Source organism: Dipodomys ordii, unplaced genomic scaffold (genome assembly GCF_000151885.1).
Source record: "Dipodomys ordii isolate 6190 unplaced genomic scaffold, Dord_2.0 Scaffold70, whole genome shotgun sequence".
In the NCBI taxonomy this organism is placed as follows: Eukaryota; Metazoa; Chordata; class Mammalia; order Rodentia; family Heteromyidae; genus Dipodomys; species Dipodomys ordii.
The window spans coordinates 6,493,595-6,519,078 of record NW_012267286.1 but is presented as its reverse complement, the minus strand read 5'-3'; the positions used below and the strand labels follow the sequence as shown (position 1 = coordinate 6,519,078).

General features: G+C 39.7%; 1 protein-coding gene across 2 annotated transcripts in view; it reads right to left on the bottom strand.

Annotated features, from left to right (window-relative positions):
• Positions 1-25,484, bottom strand: part of Col25a1 (collagen, type XXV, alpha 1) — a 417,880-nt gene that overhangs the window by 171,787 nt on the left and 220,609 nt on the right. For both annotated transcript variants that reach the window (XM_013023761.1, XM_013023760.1), the window contains exons 3-4: positions 22,030-22,074; positions 19,517-19,524 (exon numbers count right to left, since the gene is read on the bottom strand). In XM_013023761.1, the coding sequence (XP_012879215.1) occupies positions 19,517-19,524; positions 22,030-22,074 (53 nt within the window). The remainder of the gene's footprint in view (positions 1-19,516; positions 19,525-22,029; positions 22,075-25,484) is intronic.

Sequence of the window (25,484 nt, the reverse complement as noted above, 5' to 3'; positions counted from 1 at the left end):
GGAGGAGGCTCAAATTCAATGCTCATCTCTTTTAACATAGTCAAATTTGGATATATTCTCCTAAATTAAGGGGAAAAAATCTGTTTTGCATTTTAGAAACCTTACTTTCTAAAACAAATCATTTAGAAGATGATTATAATAACTTCTTTTTAAAAACCAATTCTCCAATTCATACACTTGGATGCCAAGCTTGCTTCTTTTGCAGGTGAAAAGAATATCTGTAACAGAAGTGTAGGTCCAGAAACCATCAGCAAAGGAACCCAGAGTGGCAGCAGGATTGTCCTGGTGTCAGGAGATCTAATTCTAGAGAACCAATGGGAATCCTGTCACAGAATCACCTTGGTAGGACCCCTTAGCCTTCGCAGAGCCACCAGCCCTGGGTGTACCAGCAAGTGGAGCAGCAGCACTGTGTCTGTACAACACTAGCAAGCAGGACCCTTGCCCACCCTCCCTGCCGTGGGAATCTGATCCCATTCTAATCTCTGATATTCCAGAGCTCAAACTATACAGTGTTTCCGAAAGCGTCGCTGAACTGCCAGGAACGGAAACCATTCTGACAGGCCGGCAGGGATATTGTTACAGAACGATTGGAAGAATTACTATTACTTGGGAAGTGGTTTATTTTCAAAATGTCAGTTCTCAAGTAAATATTCTACAAAGGGTTATTCTGGCTTTTCCACACTGCAGAATAAACACTTCCAAGTCGAAAGGAAGTCCACTTAAGCTGGAACGCAGGTATCCACAGACCATGCAGGTTCAGATCCAAATCCTACTGACTGATACAAAAGAGGATCAGAGTTCTGTTCTCCAAAAACCAACCCCCCGCTTAAAAGTCATCATATCAATTAATCTGAAAGGTCTATAAATTATTTTGCATATGACCCTCTACAGAAACAGTATGGGAAACTTCAAGAGGGTCACTGCCAACTATTTGTTCATTTCAAATACAGATAAAAATATCTTACATTTTAGAGTCAATAATTTGCCAATGATCCAACAGAGAGGCAAAGGACAGAAGAAGTGAAAGCATCACAGATTACAGGCTTTAATTTTAAAATGAATCCTGAATGTCTGGCAATTGTTCATACTTCTAACGACTCTTACAACTGAGACAAACATTATTCATAGTTTATAATACCTGTTGCATTTCCCTACAGGATAGCTTTTTCAGTAATTATTACTTTAGCTGCAGTTACATAATATTACTTAGGTAATAATAATGAAAGAGACTTTCAATTCAAAGTTTTCTTTTGAAAAAAAACCATAAAAAACAATCTTAATCCTCAATGCTTTTGGGGGAGGGGGGAGAGGGTGTTGGTCCTGGGGCTTGAACTCAGAGCACAGGCACTTGTCCCTGAGGTTTTTCTGCTCAAGGCTAGCACTGTACCACTTGAGCCACAGCTCCACTTCCAACTTTTTCTGAGTAGTTCACTTGGAGATAAGAGTCTTACAGACTTTCTCATGCCCATTGGCTTCAAACCACAGTCTCAAACCTCAGCCTTATTAATTAGGATTGCGTGTATGTACCACCAGCACCTGGCAGCAGAAACTTTTAAGTAGGATCTCACTTAAGTTGCTAACTTTTTTCTATATTGTATTCATTTACTCAAAAGTCTGAGTGAGGAAGTGGCGCTGTAGCTCAAGTGGTAGAGCGCTCGCCTTGAGCTGAAGAGCTGAGGGACAGCGCCCAGGCCCAGAGTTCAGGCCCCACGACCGACAAAAAAAAAAAAAAAGTCTGAGTGATTTTGAATTCTCATTTCCCACCTTCTTTGAACTCATAGTATTTTTAACTATTCAAAAGAAAATTACAAAATTCTCAAAATATAGCCTCCAAATTTCAGTATGTGAGTATACACTTAAATAAGTTTACCTTTATTCTCACCCTCGCTTTGGAAGTGGTCTTGGAGCATGAAAGGAGTCAGAGAGGTGTGAATTCAAACACCAAAGGTAAGAGGTCACAGCTCCACATTGCCATCAGGCCCAGAGTTTGTTAGAGTCAGCTGCTTTGTAAGCCTAAGTATTTAGGTTGGAATATCGCTATGTTATTTTATGCAGTCATATAAGGAACTCAGCGTTTGATTATGAATATGCATCATACTTTTCTAAATCACAACAACCTTTTTCACCACGCCACGCAATCAGGATTGCTACCAAGGGGTGAATGAATGATCAGTGTAACAAATACACATTTAGGATGATAAGACAAGTATGGAACACCTGGAATGGGGGACCCCTGCTAGCTTTTTTAATTTTGAAAGCATATGTCCTATGATACAGAGGCATTTAAAAAATTGTTATACCAATTTTCATTACATTGTATGTATTGAATAATCTGGCTTCAGCTATGGCTAATAACATCCTTTAAAGTATGCTATTTTGACTGTTCTGCGTAAATGCTGCAAAGCATTTTATAAACATCTCTCAGTCTGATTAAATGTATACACACTCCAAACTTCATTTTAAAAAGTAAGTGCTCAAAGATGGGTATTACAGGCCTCTCTACATCTGTCCTGGATGTTCTGTATTAAATACATGCTAGCAGATTCCGAACACCCAGAGAGTCCATTAATTCATAATATCACAGTAAGTCACATAAAGCTTATTGCTCCAGCAAGGCAGAACCTAAAAATGAAAATTCACTTCAAAATTGGGGGAAAAAGGGGTTTTCAAGACCCACACGCCTCCAGTTGCATCATTATGGCCATCACGCACTATAACGAGTCACCAAGGGCTTCACCAATGTCATCTCCCTTTGTTACAATAACCTTGCACATTAGGAATCATCTCCCCATTTCATAGCTGGAGGAATGAAGTTTCAAAAACGTGAATGTTCCTTAGTCATACAGGAAGCTGGACTCAAAACATGGAAGATTGGGAACTTGGTGCTCTCACTTGCATTATGCTGATGGCTCAAACTACAGACTTGGGTGAAATTATCGAGGGAAAGTAAGGAGTATGTTAATCCCCTTTTTAATTAGATAAAAGCTATTGGTGCTTTAGTTAGCTTTGAAAATGCTTATAAACTTCTCTTTTGAAATGTTCAACATCCTGGCCATAAAGGAAATACAAACTATCTCACTCCAGTTAAACTGGCCAACATTGACAAGTCAAACAGTAACAAATGCTGGTAGGGATGCCTGGATAAAGGAACTTTATTACACTGTTGGTGGGAATATAAACTAGTACAACCATTTGGAAAGTGGTATGGAGATTCCTCAAAAAACATAGAACTTTCCTATGTCTCATGGGCATCTACCCAGAACATTACAAGTCAGGATAAAGTAAAGACACTTGCACACCCATGTTCATTGCTGCACTTTTCACAATACCCAAGTCATGCAAATAGCCCAGATGTCCTACAATGGATGAGTGGGTCCAAAATATATGGTACCTATATGCAATGGAGATTTTTACTCATTAGAAATCTGTCATTAGCAGAAAAATGAATAGACTTAAAACAAATCTTGTTATGTGAGGTAAGCCAAGCTCAGAGAGACAAATGACTAATGTTTTCTCTCACATGTGGAAGCTAGATTTAAAACTTAACTGGACATATAACGTATACAGAGCTCCATGCATTTACACACAGATTAAAAGAGGACATATTAAGGAAAGGAATCCAAAGGCATTATTCCTCTGAACATCTAAAATCCTACCTACCAAAACAAATTCCAGGAAATGAAAACTTTTGTTATTGTTGTAGGTATTTTGTTCTTGTTCTCTTATTTTTCTTTTATTTCTGGGAGTGTAAAAGAGGGTGAAGGACTGGAGGGAGTAAGAAGGAACAAATGCAGTCATAGTATTGCATAGATACTACGTAAAAATGAGCTATGTGACTTATGGGTAGTGACTGAGGGGGGAATGAAGGAAAGTGAAGGAAGGAATGACATTGGTGAAGAATTGTAACCCCTTTGCACACTTCCTTAATAGTAACAATTCTTTAAAAAAAGAATGTAAACGAAGAAAATAAAACCTCTCTCTCTTTGCCCCTCTTCCATCCTTCTCTTCCCACCCACCCCTCTGTGAGATCCACAAATGAATTCTCTAGAAAATCATTCACTCCAGGCTAAGCACCCTGAGTAAAGAAACGTAAATGTTTCAGGGAAAGAGAGAAAGTGGATCCTAGAAAGAAAATGAAGGAGGTAAAGAACTTAAAAACATACGAAGCCACAGAAATCAGAAAAGAATTTTTCAAGAGAGAAGTTGATTCAATCAGAACTGCAAAGATTCCCATTGTATTTCATGAATCGTATGCTGGAATTTCCTACTGTAAGTGCTTGTGTGATGAGGTAAGGAAATGGAGACAGGAAGGAATAATGAGCTCCAGAAATGGCAGGGATATGGGGTACCTGAAAGATGTTAAAATTCTTAGTTTTGGAAAAGAGGGCTGGGACTAAGCAGCAATGGTACAGAGGCAGAAAGTGGAAATCACATGTACCAACCATTTGCCCAGCCTTACGAGGATAGTTTTAGTGACTAGCTAGAAAAGAAAGCAGCTACTGAAAAGGATACAGAGTTGAGCACATGTGTTAAGGTAAGGTCCTTAAAAATGTTCACAACACACATTGTATTCACAAAATTCTTTGGTGAATGGCAGCTCCTTTGTACAACTACTTAGATAATAACGTATTTTTTACAATGTTCACAAACTGTTGAGAGACTTAAGCAATTGAGAGAAAAGAAAGGGCTTGAAGAGCAAAATCACTATGGAATGAAACACTTAAGAAAGCAGAGACAGAATAAAGACAGAGGGATATCATGTTTTCTAAGAAAAGCAGAGAATGAGGACAGATACAGAAAACCTTGGGTATACACAGTAGAAACAGAGATATTTCATGCTCTAAGCTTTGAGGCAGCAGTCTGTTGGAGTGGGGTGGAGCTGGGAAGATGATTTCTCTTCTTTTTATTTATTTACTCATTCACCTAATATATGTTTAGCACCTACACTGTGCCAGCATTCTGCAGTGTTTGAAGAGTAAATCAAGGTAAGTCCCTGCTATTACTCTTGAAGGGGAGACAGACTTTATGAAAATGTTTATAAATAATATGGCAGATGGTGACAGCAACTAATAAAACATAGATGAGGAAAGAAGGGCAGGAAATAGGTTGGTGAGAAGGTAGCATGAGAGAGGATTCTTAGCAGAAGTATTCCTCTTAGAGGAAGTTCCTTTTAGGGGAAGTACTCAGAGTGGTAGGGTCATCAGGAGACAGGGAGAAGCAACACAGAAGTGTTCAGGGCATGAAAAGAACATGGCTCTCCTCTATCTTAATCTTACCCGTCCCCTCCAATTTCCTTTATTTCCATGTCTGTACACTGAGTATCATGACTGTAATTACCCATCATTCAACTAGTTGCCCCTTCCTTTAACTCTCACCATTTCTCAGACAAGGTATGTATTAGCTTCTTGGTATACATTTTCTTAAACTAGCTATTAACTGTTCAAATGAGTTAAGATCATGGAAATCCACTCCTATGCATAATACCATACTTCAGTCAGTTTGATCATGGAGTGGTATTTTTAATGGTATACCAGTTGTTGGTAGTAGAAGGCTCAACGTACACATTTTTAAAAAAGTATTCCATCCTTGTGCTGAGTACTCGTGGCTCATGCCTGTAATCCCAGCTACCCAGAAGGCTGCGATCTGAGGGTTGCATTTCAAAGCCAGCTCAGGTAGGACAGTTTGTAAGATTCTTATCTCCAATTCAACACCAAAAAGCCAGAAGTGGAGCTGCAGTTCAAGTGGTAGAACACTTGCCTTGAGCAGAAAAGCAAGGGACAGTGTCCAGGCCCTGAGTGCAAGCCCCAGGACCAGCATGCACACATATATGCATATATGTGCACACGCACACACACACACACACACACACACACAATTCATCCTTATATAGATTCGTATTCAGGCAACATTTTTTTTTTGCTGGTCGTGGGGCCTGAACTCTGGGTCTGGGCGCTGTCCCTAAGCTCTTCAGCTCAAGGCTAGCGCTCTACCACTTGAGCCACAGTGCCACTTCCAACCTTTTCTGCTTATGTGGTGATAAGGAATTGAACCCAGGGCCTCATGCATGCAAGGCAAGCACTCTACCACTGAGCCACCTTCCCAGCCCTCAGGCAACATTTTTAAGCACCTATAACGTGTCAGGCATTGGGAGAAGAAGAAAAAGTAAATCTTGTACTCTTTCAACTGGCAATTTACTGTAACACAAAGAGGTGGAGATATTTTCTTCAGATCCTTTTCTTCCCATCTTTCCCAAGCACTGGAAGTCCTCATGACAGAGGATCAAATGGTAAAAACTAGCTATTCCTCTCTGTTAAAAAGAAATAGATTGTGTTGGGGGGAAAAAAACAACTTCATTTTAACAGAAAACATTATATAATCAGCCATGTCCGGACAAAGTCAGATACTGTAATGTTTTCACTGAGAGCATCCTGAATACATGTCTTTGCTTCAGTCATAGAAATGTTCTTCCTGGAGACAGGGAATGTAGCTTAGCACTTTCTGAGCTGCTGGCTAAATTACCTCTATTGATGAGGCTCTGCAGGTTCTTTGTGAGTGTTCCTAAATCATTGCTGAGGGATAAAAGCAAGTGTTCTGTGAGCTGTAGCGGCAGCAGGCTCCTAGTCGACTGTGGGGGGAATTAGCAGATGCACCACTGCAGGAAGGCCCCCTACATCCCGCCTGGGGCATGGCTGAGTGGCCTTCCCCACAATGGTCTAAGAGAAAGGAAGTAGGACTATGCTAAAGTAGACACTTGGATGCATAATTGGTGTGCAAAATAAAAATAAATTAGACTAGCCCACCAGGACCTTCTTAGAGGCAGTCAAAGTCTTTGGAAATAAAGTCTGCTAATGCAGTCTTTTCAAAGCTTTTTGATCAATGCAAACCTAAGTCTTGAGGGGAAAGTTTCAGTCCAGTTCACACGCCGCACAGACACACAGACACATGGGCGCACGCGCACAAAGAACAGAGCGACTCACGAGGTGTGCATGAACTAGGACACGAGAGTGAGGGAATATGGCTCTGGTGCACCAAGTCTGTCAAGGCCCCCGGTCCTGCCATTAAGCAGGGGAAGGATTTCTTGCACTGATGTCAGAGGGCAGGTGTAGCCCAGATCTGGCTCCTTCAGCTCCTGGGTGTACTCCTGGGGGACCCATCTGCAGAGCAGTGGAATCCGGTCGCCTTGTTTGTACAGTCGCGTTGCAAACGCAGGCACGAATAGAGGAAAGTCGTCCCGACCAGCAGAGGTCAAGCAATGAACCAAACCATGAATGCAGACCTTCAAAGTTTGTAAGGAAACAATAAATTCAGAGGTCTTTCCTTTCCTTTCCCTCCTCCCCCCCTAGAGAATGGAAATTTAACCTGTTTATCTCCTGGTCAAGAAATAGATTTCTCAGTTCTTTTCACTATTCCTCTCCCTCCCTTCACAAAGCACACAAGGTAGGAAAAGAGTAATGAGAACTCTGCTGTAGATAATGTATTTTCACTTTAGTAAAAAAGATTTTTCTACAACAATATCTTTCATCATAAACACCGATCATCCAAGCTTTTGTGACATGTACATTTTGACCCTTACATTAATACAGTAACCTCACTGAAATGATGTTTGACTAAAAAAATAACATGAAGTTACTAATACCAACATATTCAAATCCTTTAACTCAGTTCAATAAATTGCCAAACTTTCTTTCAACTCCATTTGCTATTTAAATTAAGTAAAATTAGCAATAATTTTGAGGCTTCACTCAAGTAATTAATGGATAATCAAGTAATTAGAGGGTAACATTTCTTGAGAAATAGGTAATACGTTCCCTTTAAAGTAGTCCTTAATGAGACAAGTTAAAAAAACAAACAGGGTCTGGGAAGGTGGCTCAGTGGTAGAGCGCTTGCCTTGCATGCCTGGGGTCCTGGGTTCGATTCCTCAGCACCACATAAGCAAAAAGAAAAAAGCCGGAAGTGGCACTGTGGCTCAAGTGGTATTTTAGGGACAGTTGATTCTTAAAAAACATCTTTGGTGCTGGGCACAGGTGGCTCATGCCTGTAATCCTAGATACTCAGGAGGCTGAGATATGAGGATCATAGTTCAAAGTTAGCCTGGGCAGGAACATCCAGAAGACTTTTTTGGGGGGCGGGGGGGGGTCCGGTTGTAGAGCCTGAACTGTGGGCCTGGGCACTGTCCCTCAGCTCTTCAGCTCAAGGCTAGCGCTCTACCACTTGAGCCACATCGCCACTTCGGGCTTTTTTTCTTTTTGCTTCTGTGGTGCTGAGGAATCGAATCCAGGGCCTCAGGTATGCAAGGCAAGCACTCTACCACTGAGCCACCTTCCCAGCCCCGGGAGACTCTTATCTCCAATAAAACACTCAGAAAGCTGGAAGTGGCACTGTGGCTCAAGTGGTAGAGTGCTAGCCTGGAGCAAAAGAAGCTCAGGGACAGTGCCCCGGCCCAGAGTTCAAGGCCCAGGACTGGCAAACAAACAAACATCATTTATTCTACTTAGCAGAAAAATGTGATTTCTTGGGTGCACTCACTGAAAACAGTATCTTAGTCAATTTTTATAGATGCAATCTTTTAAAATTTGCTGAAAGTAAGTCAGAAGTACACATATGACAAATATTAATTAAAACTTCATGTCCTACGATAGGGTTTTCATTATATGTATGTATGCTGAAATATCATGTATATATAATACTGTTCATATGTGCATATGTGTTTTTGTCTACCCATCTAAGTTTGAGTGTTAACACAAAGGGTTTTATGTAAGTACACAAATTCATACTATTTAACTCCATATGGAGACTTCAATGGATAAAGTTAAACATTTAGAAAAAACTTTGGTTAAAAGCAAAAAGTAGTAAGTTTGAAGATCTGCAATTCAGAATGACATTTTCGCACCATTGTTGGTATCCTAAGGTATTGCCAAGCCTGGCCGGCACTGAGTGAAGGCAGGTGAGAACAAATACTTAACAGAGAGGTATCTTAATAAGAGATTTATCATACTGACATTAGTAACATCCCACCTTTCCTAGCTCTGTCCTCCAACGAAAGCAGGATTTCACTCCTGAAATGACATTGTCTTCCAGTCCCCTGGCAAGAAACAGTCTAATAGGAACCATCTTTTTGACTGTTATCAAACTCTTCCCAAAGGAATGTGAGCCTAACTTACTGACATTATGATGTGTGTTATAAATCATGGACAGTCCCTACAGCAGGTTGAACCTTGTAAGCAACCACTTTAAGTCAATGGAGTATGTTCCTAAGCAGAGAATAGAGGAGGTCAATTTCTAGTATAAGTTTACATGAATGCAATGTCTATTCTTTTTTTTTTCAGCAGAACATAATCTTAGAAAATTCTCTGGGTGCTTTTTCCTCTAAGTGATTTACTGAACTTTCTAGAAAATATTGGGAGCTATTATGGTTTCTATAAAGTATTACAAGTTCTGGAAATAAATAGAAATGATAGAAATGGTCTGCTCTTTAAGGTTATTTTTGATGATGAAAATATAAGTTTACCCCTCATAATAATGACTAAGAGGAGGCTTTCCAGTCCAAGTTCGTTTACCTTGTGTTTTTGATTAAATATCTGCACATAGGAAACTTTATAATTTATAGGAAATACACAATCCCTGTAGTGAGTTTCCTATGAATTATGATATTTGATACAAGGTCAAACAATTTTTCATTTTGTTCAGAATGTTCCAGTGATCTGAAATTGCCATCAGCTTGTTTATGATCTTTCAAACTCTCTTCTAAAGTCTATTAACAGCATGAAACTAAAGTTAAAAAAAGGAGAATTTCCTACCCTCCTCTCCCCTCCAAGTAGGAAAGTCAATGCCTATGGGAAAATAACATTCTCAACAAATAAAACCCAGGGGATCCAGTCAGGCAAAGGACTAAATCCTCATCTTTCACACGACTTTCAAACTCGTAAACAATACAAGAATTCTAAAATAGTTTCTTTTCAACTCATGCCCTGTCATGTACAAAGTAAGGTTGTGCGTAATGGCAACTCCAGATAAACTTTCCAGACATGGGGACTCGATGATTAGAGGCTTAACTTTAATATACAAAGTAGAGGGTTGGATAGCAGTGGAGGGGGGTCGTCAGGATAAATAATTGACTCAACTCGAAGTGGAAGGTTAGGTCATTTCCTACACAAGGATATATATAGGGCATAGTGGGTACCAGTCACAACTTGCCTAAAAGGAACCCACCAGCTGATTAGTTCCACTCCAAAGAAGGGTTTTGAAAACCCATTTCTTATTCTTTACCATTGATTGGACCTCTAAATGGAAGGCTACACATGGTGAAAGATATATACATTCAGCCATTACCACAGAAGGGTGATAAATTATCTGGGGTGCCTGCAGAGAACTCTCTAATTCTCTCTTTCAACTTTCCCTCTCACCTGTGAAAAAGTCTGAAACTGTATGCCAGTTGGTTGTTAATAATGCTCTCTTCCAGAGAGCAAGTTGAAATGGTTCCCCAAACTGCAAATCAAGAGACCAAATATGTGTTACTACTGTTGACTGAAATGATATATCAGAACAAAAGACCGTGTCTGCAGTACAGGACTAAAATATGCTTTCATGTGTCCTATAAAATCGATGGGGCTTTGGGCGGCACAAGGCTCTGGAATGCTTGCATTTCTATTCCCAGAAGAAGAGCCTAACATAGATGTAGCTAACGGAAGCCTCCGAAAGGAAGTGTGTGATATGAAATTTAAAATAATTGTTTTTAAATTTGTAGTTTCCAGATTGGGTTTCCACAATGCTTGCCAAACCTTCTCCCTTCTTGTTCTGTGGGTTTGCTACACAAATATGGATTTCATTTGTGTATTCATGGTGGTGATTCAGCCACTTTGGTGCTGATGCCTTTGTTTGCCTGTCTCCACTCTCCACAGGGCCATGTATGGGAAGGCTGGAGGAGGCCAGAGCCAGGAGCCAGGAAGAGCATGGTGCATAGGAAGAGCCAGACTCTGGCCTTTCCAGCTGGGTCTGTAACCCAGCCTACCTCCCCCAAAAGAGTTCAGTGTGGCTCTCCCCTTGGTCCTCAGGCAGCCCCTGCCTTTTATAGGCCACCTTTTTCTTCCCTCTTGATGGGGGTTCAGGCAACAGATGCATCACTGACCACCCTTTACTTTTGTAGAGATAAAAGTGAGTAGATTAATTAATCTCCAATTTTACCATTTTGTCCACCAATAATATATCTTAAAGTACGTATTATATACTTATTGTTATTGTAAAAGCAACATTTAGAAGGGCTACAGCTACGTAAGTCAGGTAGAGTCTATTTCATTTTGGACGATGTTACCCCTTCCCTCGCTCTCTCCCAGTTTTTCCCTCTCCCTGCCCACAAGTTGTATAGTGAGTATCACTGCTGTATTTGTTTACCCTTTGTCCTTCCATTTCTGGATTCCCCTTACTCCCAAGAGAGACAAATGAACAAACAAGACATAAAGGAAAGAAAACTAGAATAGCAACAAAGAAAAACAAACCTCTTACTTCCATTTTCCTGGAGTTCATGTCATGAATTATTATTTTGTAGGGGCATAGACACAGAGGGCTTTGTGCCTTTGGACCACTCTTTCTTTTAACACACGTTCTAAAGGCTGAATTTCCTGAAATGTTTTTATCTTGGAATATGTCAAGTGGGAGAGATCGTCTGGTAGCCATTCTCTAAGAGGTGTTGACCTTCTGTGTTTAGTTGTTGCACTGCAAAGAGACGTCAGCATTCTTGATCTAGGTGCCACCCATATGTCACCCTGGAATAATCTGTGGTAAGCCTGTTGCTCCCTTCTCTATGGAGTGAAATAGAGAAATAGAGCTACTTCGTAGGACAGTGGCACCAAATGCTGGGTATAGAAGAGCTGTTAGTGTCTAACCTCTAAACAAATGTGTTGAGTTCTTCTTGCCACACCACGCCTGTGTATATGCAGTTCACAGACTAAGCTACCAGGTTATGCATGTGGAATAGGACAGGTGACTCAAGGAAGGGTTTGGAGGAGGGAAGGACAACAGTGTACAGAGTAGGGAGAAGAAAGCACTACAGGATGAATGTGACTTAGAGATAGACTTTGGAAAGGTGTTTAATGCAAAACAGTATGGTGTGATGATTGAATTAAAAAGGATATATTTACAGGTCTCCATAGGCAAACAGTAGTAGGAACTCAACAATGGGATTAGGTATTTGGTGACAAGAAAGTAAAACAGGAAAGTCTGACATGATACTCCATTTGCTAGTAGACTGGTTATCTGCTTGATATGTAGGTATTCAACTATCAAGCCATAGTAAATTTTTCTTAAAATGAGGTTCCTTCTAAATGATCTTTCCAGTCATTTTGAATAAAGCCAGGCACGCAGTGAGGGGTAACATGTGTGAAGTCCTGGGTCCTACTCTGAAAAATATATTTTTTGACAGTATAACATGCTTGCCCTTTAGCCTTTAAAAGGAACATTCAGCTTCCTCTTGGTTTACATCTCTGATTTGTCTACCTTTTCGGAACCCAATTACCATTCTCTATCTGCCTTGTACTTCTGATGTGACTCTTGGCAGGTCTAGAATCAGAAGACAACCATACCTCTTCAGTACTTCCAGTATTAGTCAAGAAGAATCCTCTACCTGCTCCTCTGAGCTTTCCTTCTCTATCTGATGGCCTTCTGCCCATGCTCAGGACAGGCCTTGGAAGGTGAAAGTTCTAAGATGGCAGAGTCTCCATCCACCTGGGGTCCCTGAAAACACTGCAGTGCACCATGTATCAAAGACAAATTTCTACTGTAAATAAACAGTAACATCCCATTGTGTATCTGTCACAACAGTTATCTGTTCTAGAACAGATGATATCCAGAAATAGTTCTCAAGAAAAAAATAAACCAACCATGTTGCCAAGAAAAACAATACTTTTGTATATTTTTTTCTTTTTTTTTTAACACTCGGACTTATCTCAGTTTAAAGGTAATTTTGGCCATTATCATGACCACTTATAGAAAGTTCTGCTTTCCCCAGACACTCTACACTTACAACAGCAGAGAAAGTCTTAAAATTGCTGGCAAACTCTGCCCTCTACACACATGGCAGCCTGAAAACAGAGGACTCTCCCCCCCATGGACAAGCTCATCATAATTCTCCTCTGCTGTTTTTTGTTCTACGAGTCAAACTTAGGTGCAGGGTCCCCAAACAAACCACCTATTGGCCACTTTCTTAAAACTCTCATCTCCCATTCAGCCTTTAAACACAAATGAATCCTCTAGGTTTGTAGGGGAATTTATCTAGCTGTCCTGGCATTTCGTAGGGGTACCACCTCCTACAGAACAAATGTTATGCTTCCCTCCATCAACAAGGGTACCCTATTATTATAGGAGAAATGCAAATTACTGCACACTCACAAGCATATAGAAATGATTATATGATTAAGCTGGATGCTAACAGAGTCATTGTTAGAGCATTTGCTGAGAAACTAATTTTCTTGCCTCAACAGGCAACACTCAGGCCTTCACAGGATGTGCTACCATTACACATGTAAGTCTGATATATAAGTTGATTAGATGGTATATAAAAGTTCATTTTAAGTAACCAGGAATATAAAGAAACACATATAAGATGTAAAATCTACCAATAACTAAAAAGAGCTTAATATGAACCACACACAATATAGGATCAGATAAAACACGGAGCCTACCAAGAAGAAAACACACCTACCAAGAAGGTAGTAACATTTAAACCTTATTTGCCTCAAAAACATGTAAAATGCATGGGAAATAGAGCTTTGAAAAGAGACCAAGAGCCAGTGGTCCTATAACCCTAACTACTCAGGAGGCTGAGATCTGAGGAGTGGGGTTCAAAGCCAGTCTAGACAGGAAAGTCCATAAGATTCTTATCTTCATTTCATCAACAAAAGGTTGAAAGTGAACTTGTGGTTCAAATGTAAGAGTGCCGGCCTTGAGCAAAAAAGTTAAGGAAATGCACTCAGGTCCTGAGTTCAAGTTCCTGTTCTGACATTGACACACAGACTGACTTACTGATACACACACATACTCTCCCTCTCCTCCCTCCTCTCTCTCTCTCTCCTTCTCTCTCTCTCACACACACATACCACACACACACATACCACACACACACACACAGACACACACACAGACACACACAGACAGACACAGACACAGACACACACACAGACACACACAGACAGACACAGACACAGACACACACACAGACACACACAGACAGACACAGACACACACCCTACACACCAGATTTCAAGTTCCATTTATTTCTTCTGCATCATTGGGCAAAATACTTGACTGGCCCAACCCTGTCTCCTCTTTCATAAAATGAGTAAAAGAAATCTCTTGGTTACAAGAATGATGGAAACTGGTACCTAAAAGTAGCTCAAGCCACGTAGCTGGTACTAATTTCCGTTGTAAGTATGCTCAGAAAAGACTTGGCTTTTGAATTTTAAAAAATCATATAGTTGTTTTTGTCAATGTGAAGTCAAAAGATGTCCGAGTTTCACATCTAAAATATCTAAGGAAATTTCGTTTCCTAATTCATCCACCACATTGGCAGAAATCGCACAGTAAGCTTAGCTTGGCTGAGTTTGCTTCATTCATCTGTCAACAAGATTCTAGGGTTCAAACCGAGTTGACGCCTGTTGAAGGACCATGGAACAGAACAGGAGGCAGAGCAGCGTCACATTTCACACCTTGGAGGGTTCGAGCTACCAACAATAACATCATATCTCTGTCAGTCAAGCACAGTTATAGGGCTTGATAGACTGATACAAATAAAACAGCCAGTTAAAAAAGGTCTCTTGACTCTTTGCTGGCTACAATGATTGGACTTGCTTGACTCTATGACCTGCGAATGTTAAAATGGTGCTTACTTTAGGGACTAAACGAGAGAAAGATTTCATTCTCTACCCACATGGAAAAATAACAAAAACTAGAAGGAAAAATGTGCTCTTTTGAAAAGCCCTGAAGTTATTTCATAAATTCCAATGCAAATCATTTGCTTATTTCAATGTGAATCTATCTGTAAGGCATCCAAAACAGAAGACACCAATTTCATATTCAGGAAACAAAATTAATCTAGAAATATAGTTGCAGTATCTAAGGTAGATGTTCAAAGCCTTGTTTGGAGTTCCTTACAGCAATAGACTAATATATGTTACCTTTACAAGAAAGATAATAGAAAAAAGTATCTGATATTCACATAAAAACAAATTATACAGCCAGGTGGGTGGCTCATGATTGAAATCCTACCAACTCAGGAGGCGGAGATCTGAGGATCATGGTTCAAAGCCAGCCTGGGCAGGCAAGTTCATGAGACTCTTATCTCCAATGAACTGCCAGAAAACTGGAAGTGGCTCAAAGTGGTAGAGTGTTAGTCTTGAGCAAAAGAGCTCAGGGATGGTGCCCAGGCCCTGAGTTTAAGCCCCATGACTGGCAAAAACCAAAACCATTAGATTATCATAAAATTGCTCTACTACAGTTGTTTATAGCAGAGACTCTAATGGTAGTAATAATTTTTTTTTTGTCAAAATGGAAGAGAACAAGCAACTTCCCAAAGAAAAAAGTGAGTTGTGGCATCTAATTCACGTCTCATTTCAATTTCTAACATAAACCATTTCCATGTGCAAAACTGGACAGAAGAAATATAACTGTCCATCCACACATAATTCTAGTGTGATGTATCTTACATTTTCTAAAATATAGCAAGTAAAAATGTACTATGAAATTCCTATTTTTTTGTTGTTGTTGTTGGTCGTGGGGCCTAAACTCTGGGCCTGGGAGATGTCCCTCAGCTCTTCAACTCAAGGCTAGTGCTCTACCACTTGAGCCACAGCGCCACTTACGGCTTTTTCTGCTTATTTGGTGCTAAGGAATCAAACTCAGGGCCTCATGCATTCGAGGCAAGCACTCTCCCACGGAGCCACCTTCCCAGCCCTGCCTAAATTAAATTTTACCATTAAGTATATTTTGTGCTTTTTTTTTTCACGGTATTCTGAGAGCATTGCTTTAGAAAAGGACGAAAACTCACGACTCACAGTGACAAAGGAAATCTGACATCATTCCATCAATGCATTACTTATTCATCCCATTGAAAGCCCAGGTTGCCTCCTTCATTACTGGAGTCTGATTCACAATAATGCGAAGATGAATGAGATGAAAATACACACCAAGACCCTGGGTTACGGATCATAATCTTTCTATTCAAATGAGGCCACCACACCATAGAAGTTCAGCCAGAAAGATGTTTGAAGGATTTATGTCCTAGGTTCTGTGCCAAGGAATGCTCAGGAGAGGCAAGACTACTGAACTTCTCTAACTTCCTCTGGGCCTGTCCATTAAAAGTATGAAGGCCAAGGCCACTGCAGTTAAACTAACACTATATGCACTGACTTTTTAAAAAAAATCTAGTTCCTTGTATGTCAGTATAACTGAATATGTTTTTTAAAGACACAAAATATCTGGGTGCTGGTGGCTCAGGAATCTTAGCTACTCAGGAAGCTGAGATCTGAGGATCCAGGTTCAAAGCCAACAGGGGCAGCCAAGTCCGTGGGATTCTTATGTTCAATTAACCATCAGCAGCAAACCAGAAGTGGCACTGCTACTCCAAGCGATGGAGTCTACCCTTGAGTAGAACAGCTCGGGGTCAGCACCCAGGCCCTGAGTTCAAGCCCCATGACTGACCCCCCCCTCCTAAAAAAACATACAAAATAGTGACATAGTAATGAAAAAGAACAGAAGGAAAGAAACTACACATATAAATGAAGATGATTCTAAGAAGAAAGAAAAAGGCCATGAATGAGGGAAGGTCAGATGGTCCTGGAGAGGCAAGTAGGTGTAAGCAGTAGACAGAACTTGGGACGAAAACACGCAGCCCATCGTGGCACTTCTTCCCATGATGCCCTGGGCTCTCACTTGAATGTTTATTCTTCCCCAGATTCCTTGTGTGTCCACCCCCTAATGAGAAGAGGCAAGGGACCCCATATCTAACAGAAGGAGAGACTACAGTCACTCCACCTCACACTAAAAAAGTCTGTTTTGCTGTTTCCTTTGCATTCAAATAAACCTGCTCTACCTGCTTCAAACACATTTTGCCCCTTCAGTCTTTAATTGCTTGAGAAAAGAACCCAAAATTGTTAATAATTGAATATTATTGTTAATAAGTATCTAATCATAATAATGCTCCTATTCATTAATACTTATTCAGATGTAAGAAATATAATAGATATTTGTTATAAAATACATATTCTAAAGCAAAATTTGGTAGATTTTTTTAAAAAGGTAGATATAACTTCTTAGAAATCCTAGCTGGGCACTAATGGCTCACACATATAATCTTAGCTACTCAGGAGGCTGAAATCTGAGGAACACAGTTCAAAAACAGCACAGGCAGACAAATCCAGAGACTCTTATTTCCAATTAGCCACTAAAAGTCTGGAAGTCGAATTGGGCCTCAAAAGGTCAATAGCTAGCCTTAAATGAAAAAGTTAAGGGACAGTGCCCAGGCCTTAAGTTCAAGCCCCAGTACCAGGGGAAAAATGCTACATGGGGATTTGGAACTTAGAGGCTTACAGGATTTTGTTATGAGATATCTCAGCCTTACGTTTGCCATGATATAGGGTCCTAACTATGATAAAACTCCATTTCATTAGTAAAGATATGATCAAACAATTTTCTTCTCTTTTCAAAATCAATGATTTCCCATTATAAATCAAATGTGAGCAACTTGAATTACCTCTTAGCATAAATATGAATATATCTTACTTCTCTGGTACAGTTTACAATACCTACCATAATTTGTGCCAAAGGTAGTCCAGAGACTAAAGTATCAATGTTTGCTTTACATTACCTGATCACATTTCCTTACAGTCAATTGTTTATATCAAGGTCTATGCTGAGCCCCACAGCCTGCCAGATCTGTTATAACACACTTACAACTCACAATGAATAGAAGTAAAGTGGAAACTGAAGGGATTAGACACATCTCATTTTTTACTTCACAAATCCTCTAGCTGAGGGTTCTTTGGTAAGTAGCCTCAGTTTCCTCATTAAACAATGTTGATGGCATTGAGGGCTGAGACGAGAACAAAATAAAATTATATGTATAAAATGCCCCTCTGCACAGTATCTTTACAATAAAAAATATATTTAATAAAAATGTCTAAAATATTGACTTCCATATGCTAGGCATATTAACACTAAATTAATTCTCTTTTATTTATATATAACAAGGACAGGACAAAAATCTTTAGCTAATTTGCACTAATAAATGGTTCAAGAAACCAAAGGGTACATGTCTGGTTGAATTTTCAAGGAACTGAAGAGAAAATACCAGCATCTCAAAGATCTCCCTAGCGCAGAAATAAGATTCAACTATCTCTCTACATGGAAAACTCATATTCCACAAAATAGAAGCTTTAAGCATGCTATTTTTGCTATCACCTTGAGAGTTTCCCCTGGACAGTAGTGGTTTGTTTTTACTCTTCAAAACCTCTGTCTTAAAATATGAAGCCAGAGAGTAAAGGCTCCTAGAGTCAGGGCATGCCATCTACCTAGCATTAAGCAAGAGGCAGAAGTCAGTTACAGAAGCAAAGCCATTGCAAACATAATTTATGTCTCATCCTTGAATGTGGCAGGAAGACTGCAAAAGATATTTGGAAGCCAATGCTTCCGCTGAATCAAGTTGACGAGTCTCAGCTTAAGCCCTCTCCCTGGACCATGCTGGCTGGTTAGATAAGTTGCCATGTGGCTTTTGTGAACTCTGCAAACAAACTGGCTATGTGGGATGAGAAAATATCTCAAGGCCGATGATCATCGCTACTGTAAAGGCACTGTGCACAGTATAAACACTGGGGTCAGGCAACAGATATCCAGGATATTACTCAGAAACATATCTAGCTCCAAGCTGACAAGATAATCTGTTCCTGTGAGTGCAAAGCAGGCTGGAATGCCGCAGCTATGAAGGACTCAAGGAAAGAAAAGAGAATGCAACTCTCCAAGGGCTGTGTCTCAGGCTTTTTAGTCAGGCAAGTCTCCAACAGACTTCAAAGCAAGCATTGCCTAAGGAAGGAGGAGAGGAGGGAGCCCACAGAGAGAGAGGGGTATTGCTTCCGTGATCATGTTGCCATCTATATTTGCTGGACTGGCAAATCTCAGATACAAGTTTAAACAGAGGAAAAAGAAAGAAGTGTGAAATAGCTTGGAGATTTCTTGCGAAAGCAAGCTCAGAATTCCAGGAAAAATATTTAAAAATCACAAGCACCTATGTTATCCTGAAAGACCCAAAAGAGCAATTGGTGACTATCAAAAACAGACTTTAAAAAAATGGAGGTAGACTGTACTCTCATATTAGCACATAATCCACAAGTAGTGTATTTAGAAAATAATATTGCAAACTTAGTTCTCAAAGGCTATAATGTTTATAATAGAAATACAGACACTACTTTGATGTTCAAAGTTTTAACATACGTGATCCGCATTTATGTAGAGAGCCCAAATCATCAGACATACTTACAGCAGGACCTGTTGGGTAGAAAAGGTGGGGAAAAGAAAAACAGAAATTAGTGAGTGTGCAAAATAGTGCAAAATAGTAAGATTAAATAGAAGATTTTAAAAAATCATCATAACCATCAGTATAAGAAAAGACTGCAAGTTATTTAGAATTCAGTAATTTTTGATGGGTGTTCTGAATATTTTTTGGTTATGGATTTATTAAGACCATCTCAGAAAAAAAATTATACCTGCACACAATGTTGTATAAAATTTCAAGGAATTTTCAGATTCCTTATAGCCCATTTATGGATTATTAAGTTACTCAGGAATCTTCAGCAAAGAATGTCTAACTTAGAAAAGTCTACATAAAATGTGAGTTAGGAGGATCTTTTAGACCAGTAATAGGCAATTGATATATTTGATTTTGGTAAAGCATCTGAATAAGAAATGTACCCGTTATTTGTTCTAGAAATGTCTTCCACTCAATAGTATTGCCGATACACAAAAAGACTAAATCCCAATGTTTAAGTTTTTTTAAGCTATCTATTCTCATTAAAAACAGGCAAATCTAAAAATATTTCATTATTTCATATTCCATATGCTCAATAAAACACTAATTCTAAACAAGCTAGGAAGTTGGGAATTGACTTTTATGTTCTTGGCAGAACTTTGCATAAACATGAAAATTTTTCTTTTTCTCTTTATCCTTTGACACAGAAATTATTTAAGTATTTGACTCTAGTCATGTCATTTCTTAGTCCTCAAAATAGTTTCTGCTATAAACTTTTGTGACGATACTTTTACAAGTTTCCAATTATTTAGGTTCAGAAAGGTTTAATGGCAACTTTTTAGAATACCATTAAAGGAATCCAATAGTAGCTACACTGCCCAAATTAGTGAATATGTGTGTGTGTGATGTGTGTGTGTGCGCGCGCACGCTAGCACTGGGGCTTGAACTAAGTGTGTGTGTGTGTGTGTGTGTGTGTGTGTGCTAGCACTGGGGCTTGAACTAAGTGTGTGTGTGTGTGTGTGTGTGTGCATGCGCATGCTAGCACTGGAGCTTGAACTAAGGGCTTGGGCACTGTCCCTTAACTATCTGCTCAAGGCTGGCACTTTACCACTTGAGCTACATCTCCACTTCTGGCTTTTTGGTGGTTCATTGGAGATTAAGTCTCAGATTTTTTTCCTGCTGTGCTAGCTGCAAACTGCAAACCTCAAATCTCAGCCTTCTGAGTTGCAAGGATTAGAGACGTGAGCCACCAGCACTTGGCTCAAAAATTAATGATTTATCATAAACCCTATTTACTTAGCCATCTTCGAAATGAAAGAGGAGTGAGCCAATCTTCTGTCTGTTCTTCCTAATAGGGTTAATAGACTACCATATCAACACGTGGCAAATATTTTTTCATACTGACAAATACTTAACAGAAACTACTAGAAAACAACTTTATATACTAGAGTGAAACTTTAAATTACTCTGTATGGAAATGACCTCGAAAACCTTCATCTGACCATTCACATTTTTTGGAATCATAGACTTATAAAACAAGCAAAAAACAGTAAGAGAATTCATGCATTCGTACATCTTGCTTTCAAAACATATTTTAATTTCAAGTTTCTTTTTTACTTTGCCTATGGGGATTTGGCCTGAAAGCAAAAGGGTACTTAAGTGGGAATCAGAACAATGAGTTCTATTTTGAGTTTTGCTCATCTAAAACTGCACGGCCCCGGCCGAACTACCTGATTGCTCTGGGCCTCTGTCCCCTCAACGATAGGATGAAAAATGCTGGATTGATTACTAATCGCCTTGTCATCACTAAAACTCTGGCTATACAAGAAGAATCACAACTTTCCAAATTTGAAAAGAATGAGAGTTAAAAGCATGACAAAATTATGCCAGTTGGATAGAATAATAACAAGACCTGCCAAGATATGTACTCCAACGTCTGGGGCAGATGTTTTCAGAGAAGACCTATATTTACTGACCACCTACTGAGCCAGGCACATGCTCCACTACTCACAGAGAGACAGACTTCGCCTGACACAAGTAAGCCAAAATTAGGGGGTTGGGGGAAGGTCAGTGGCTATTAAACTGTAGTCAGCAATACTTTGCAAACTGACTAGAGTTTGATATAAACAAGGAGACAACACAGAAAGGAATTCTAGGTCCGGCAGAGAAGATTTAAACATACACACAACCTCCGACAAGAAAGTATTACAGCAAAGGGCAGGAAGCTCACGCCTGCAATCCTAGCTACTCAAGAGGCTGAGATCTGAGGATTGTGGTTCAAAGCTAGCCTGGGTAGGAAAGTCCATGACACTCCTTTCTCAAATTAACCACACACAAAAAAAAGCCAGAAGTGGAGCTAGGGATCAAGTGGCAGAGTGATAGCCTTGAGCACAAAAGCTTAAGGATAGCACCCAGGCCTTGAGTTCAAGTCCCAGGACTGGCCCCCAAAAAGGTACTACCATGAACATGGAGGGCTAAAATGGGAACTACACCAGAAAAAAGGACACAGAGAAAAAGAGACTCACCAGATTCTCCTCTTCGGCCCCTCTTCCCTCGTTTCCCTGGAGGACCTGAAATACAAAGAAGAATTTCTTTAGAGTATAGTCTTTTTTTTTTCTTCTGATTGTAACATGACTAGTGTATCTTTTTTTTTGGGGGGGGTCCAGTCGTGGGGCCTGAACTCTGGACCTGGGCACTGTCCCTCAGCTCTTCAGCTCAAGGCTAGCGCTGTACCAATTGAGCCACAGCACCACTTCCGGCTTTTTTCTTTTTGCTTATGTGGTGCTGAGGAATCGAACCCAGAGCCTCAGGCATGCAAGGCAAGCGCTCTACCACTGAGTCACCTTCCCAGCCCCAAGTGTATCATTTTTTATATACTTTTCCCCCCCGCTGATTTTAACCACCATCTTCAAGAAACAGACCCAACATTTACAAAAGCCAATACTGTATTTAGTGTTTCAGCAAAACTCTTAAGCTCCCTTAATTATAAAAAACTACTTGAAATATCTAAAAATCCCTTGTGGTTCAAGAACACTAAAGATTTGAAACTTTTACTCATTGTACTTGGATATCATCACTAAACCTCTGTTGCTGTTGAGATTTCATATTTCTTAGCAATTTTTTTCCACAAAGATTTTTTTATAGCTAACTAATTAAAAGTAAGTGTAAGTCAGGTGCCTGTAATCCTAGCTACTCAGGAGGCTGAGATGTGAGGATCATGGTTCAAAGCCAGCCCATGTAGGAAAGTCTATGAGACTCTTATCTCCAATTTAATACAAAAAAAAAACTGGAAGTGGAGTTGTGGCTCTAAGTGGTAGAGCACCAGTCTTGCATGAAAGAGCTCAGGGACGGCACCTCAGCCATAAATTCAAGCCCCACAAGTGACAAAATAATAAATAACACAAAAGTCCAAATGAATACAGTTTCTCTTCAGTCAAATTCATCCTCATTCTTCCAATAATATTTAGTAATTAAAAGTATACATTAGTAAAATGAATACATTTTGCAAATGTATTAAATGCAAATCTACTGGAATTCCTTTAAATTATACCTTGAATAGATTCACAACCATTCTAACTGCACCAAGTGTACCAGTAACCTTAAGTCTGGTTTTTCTAGAGAATGATTCATTATTCTCCCTTGCTGAACAGTTTAGCCTTTGTGGTGGCTTTCTCAGTGAACTATCTGTTAAGACCACCAACCTAATGCGTGTGTGAGGGGGGTGTGGGTATGTATCTGAGACTTAGCACAAGATTTTAGGCATTTGTAGCTTTCAAGTCATTATTCTCAATTACATAATTTCTGTCCTCATTTCATTGGGCAGAAATAGCTTCCAATGAATGATGGCTCAGGCAAACAGAACACAGTAATTAGCCCACAATGAGAACGGAGGACTTACAATATTTGCTAGGAGAAAAAGTCCAAGGAAAATACAGTACTGTCTGTCTGCTTAAAAAAAAAATGAGCTGCTAAGTGGAACTACGGAAAAGTTTAAGACACAGGCAGCACAGGCCAGTGTGTGCAGCTGACTCAGTGTGAGCTGGAGACACTGCCTTCTGCATGGAAACGTTATCATGAGAAATGCTAACATCGTGGGCCACTTAGCTTTCCCACCACTGCTGGCACGGGAGCAATCTGGCCACCCGGGTTTTGTAACAAGGTGAAAAGCAACTAGCCAGTAAAATGGTTAAAATATTAGGAGCAGCAACTTTACAGCAAAGTCTAAAGCTTTCACTAGAAACAGAGTTTACCTGGGTTCTAGTATAAAGGGAGATCATCGTGTGAAGGATGTTCTTGGCCAGATGAAGAAGAGGAAGAGAATTGTTTAAGTAGATAAAGAAACTCAGTGGGCCCTTGATAAGAAATACAGTTGTAATCCTGCCCAAACACACATATACCAACAAATGCTAACACATGAAACTTCATTATGATTAGCAATCAAGGCAGGTGCCAGTGGCTCACACCTGTAATCCTAGCTACCCAGGTGGCTGAGATCTGAAGACCATGTGTTAAAGCCAGCCCAGAGACTCTTATCTCCAATTAACTTCCAAGAAAAGCTGGAAGTGGAGCTGTCACTTAATGGTAGAGTGCTAGCTTTGAGCAAAAAGCAGCTCAGGGACAGCACCCAAGCCCTGAGTTCAAGCCTGAGGACTAGGATAAAGCACACACAACAAATATTAGCAATCAGGTATTTTTGTAGTTGAAGATATTTTATTTAGAAACCATTATATACTTAAGATAGCTGTGGTTCACAAAGAATTATTAACAAAAGCCATGCTATTCTTGAAGACAAGCTAGATGCCCATTTTTCAAAACTGACTATAGACTGAATTTATACTTCAAGTACAAATAAAAATGATTCACAGTTAAAATGAGACAAGAAATTTAGGATTATACAAAGATAAAAACATAGACTCATGCCTGTAATCCTAGTTACTCAGCAGGCTTTGGACAGATCTGAAAGATCACAGTTCAAAGTTAGCCCAGCAGAAAACCTTGCAAGACTCCATCTCTAAAATAACTGGCAAAAAGTTGGGCTGGAGGTGTGGTCCAAGAGGTAGAACAGCAGCTGATCAAGCAAGCAAGCTAGGCAAGTATGAGGCCCTAAGCTCAAACCCAAATACTGTCCAAGAAGAAAAGGAGGAAGGGAAAGAAGGAAGGGAGGGAGGGAGGGAGAGAGGAAGGGAGGGAGGAAGGAAGGAAGGAAGAAAGGAAGGAAGGAAGGATGGATGGATAGAAGGAAGGAAGGAAGGAAGGAAGGAAATCAGGCAAAAGGAAAGTTACAATGAGAGGTATTTTGACTGCCAACTCACTGACAACAAAGGTGCCAGAAGACCTAGTTCTGACTTTTACGACATGTCTTAGAAGTGTATTATCTATTCATTGGGGATTAGGCTTAAAAAACAAATGAATACTATATATGACCATGCCTTCCTTAAATATTCAATCAGAAGCCTTCCAGAAACAGATCATAGGTTGTGGGAAATCTGTCATATCTAGAGCCAGAGAGCAGAATATAAGGAAATGGAAGACATTTGAGGACTAGAAAAAAACGAAGCAAAACCAGTTATAAGATGATGAGACTCTAAAATATCTTGGATTGAAAAAGAATATATTAAATGACGATAGGAAGCAGAGGCCTGAACTGAGCATTGTCCTAACTCAGTGAAGTAAGAAATTATTCAAAACTCTCAGAAAGATGTAGACAAAGATCTAGCTAATGAAGAGAATAAACCAAAGTCTAAAGAAGTCTGCTGATCAAAACGATTTGATTTTGTTTCCAAACTTACAAGCAAAAATTAAAAGTGAAATGGATGAGATGAATTTGAGAACAGAGTTGGCAGCTCAGTAGATTGAGAAGAAAAAAAAATCAGAAAAAAACACTAGATAGCTGTCTTCCAGAAAAAAAAAAACACATTAATGAGAGCTGAAAAGAGAGTAATGGAATGTCAGCCAGGAGTGGTAGGAACAAAATGTAGAA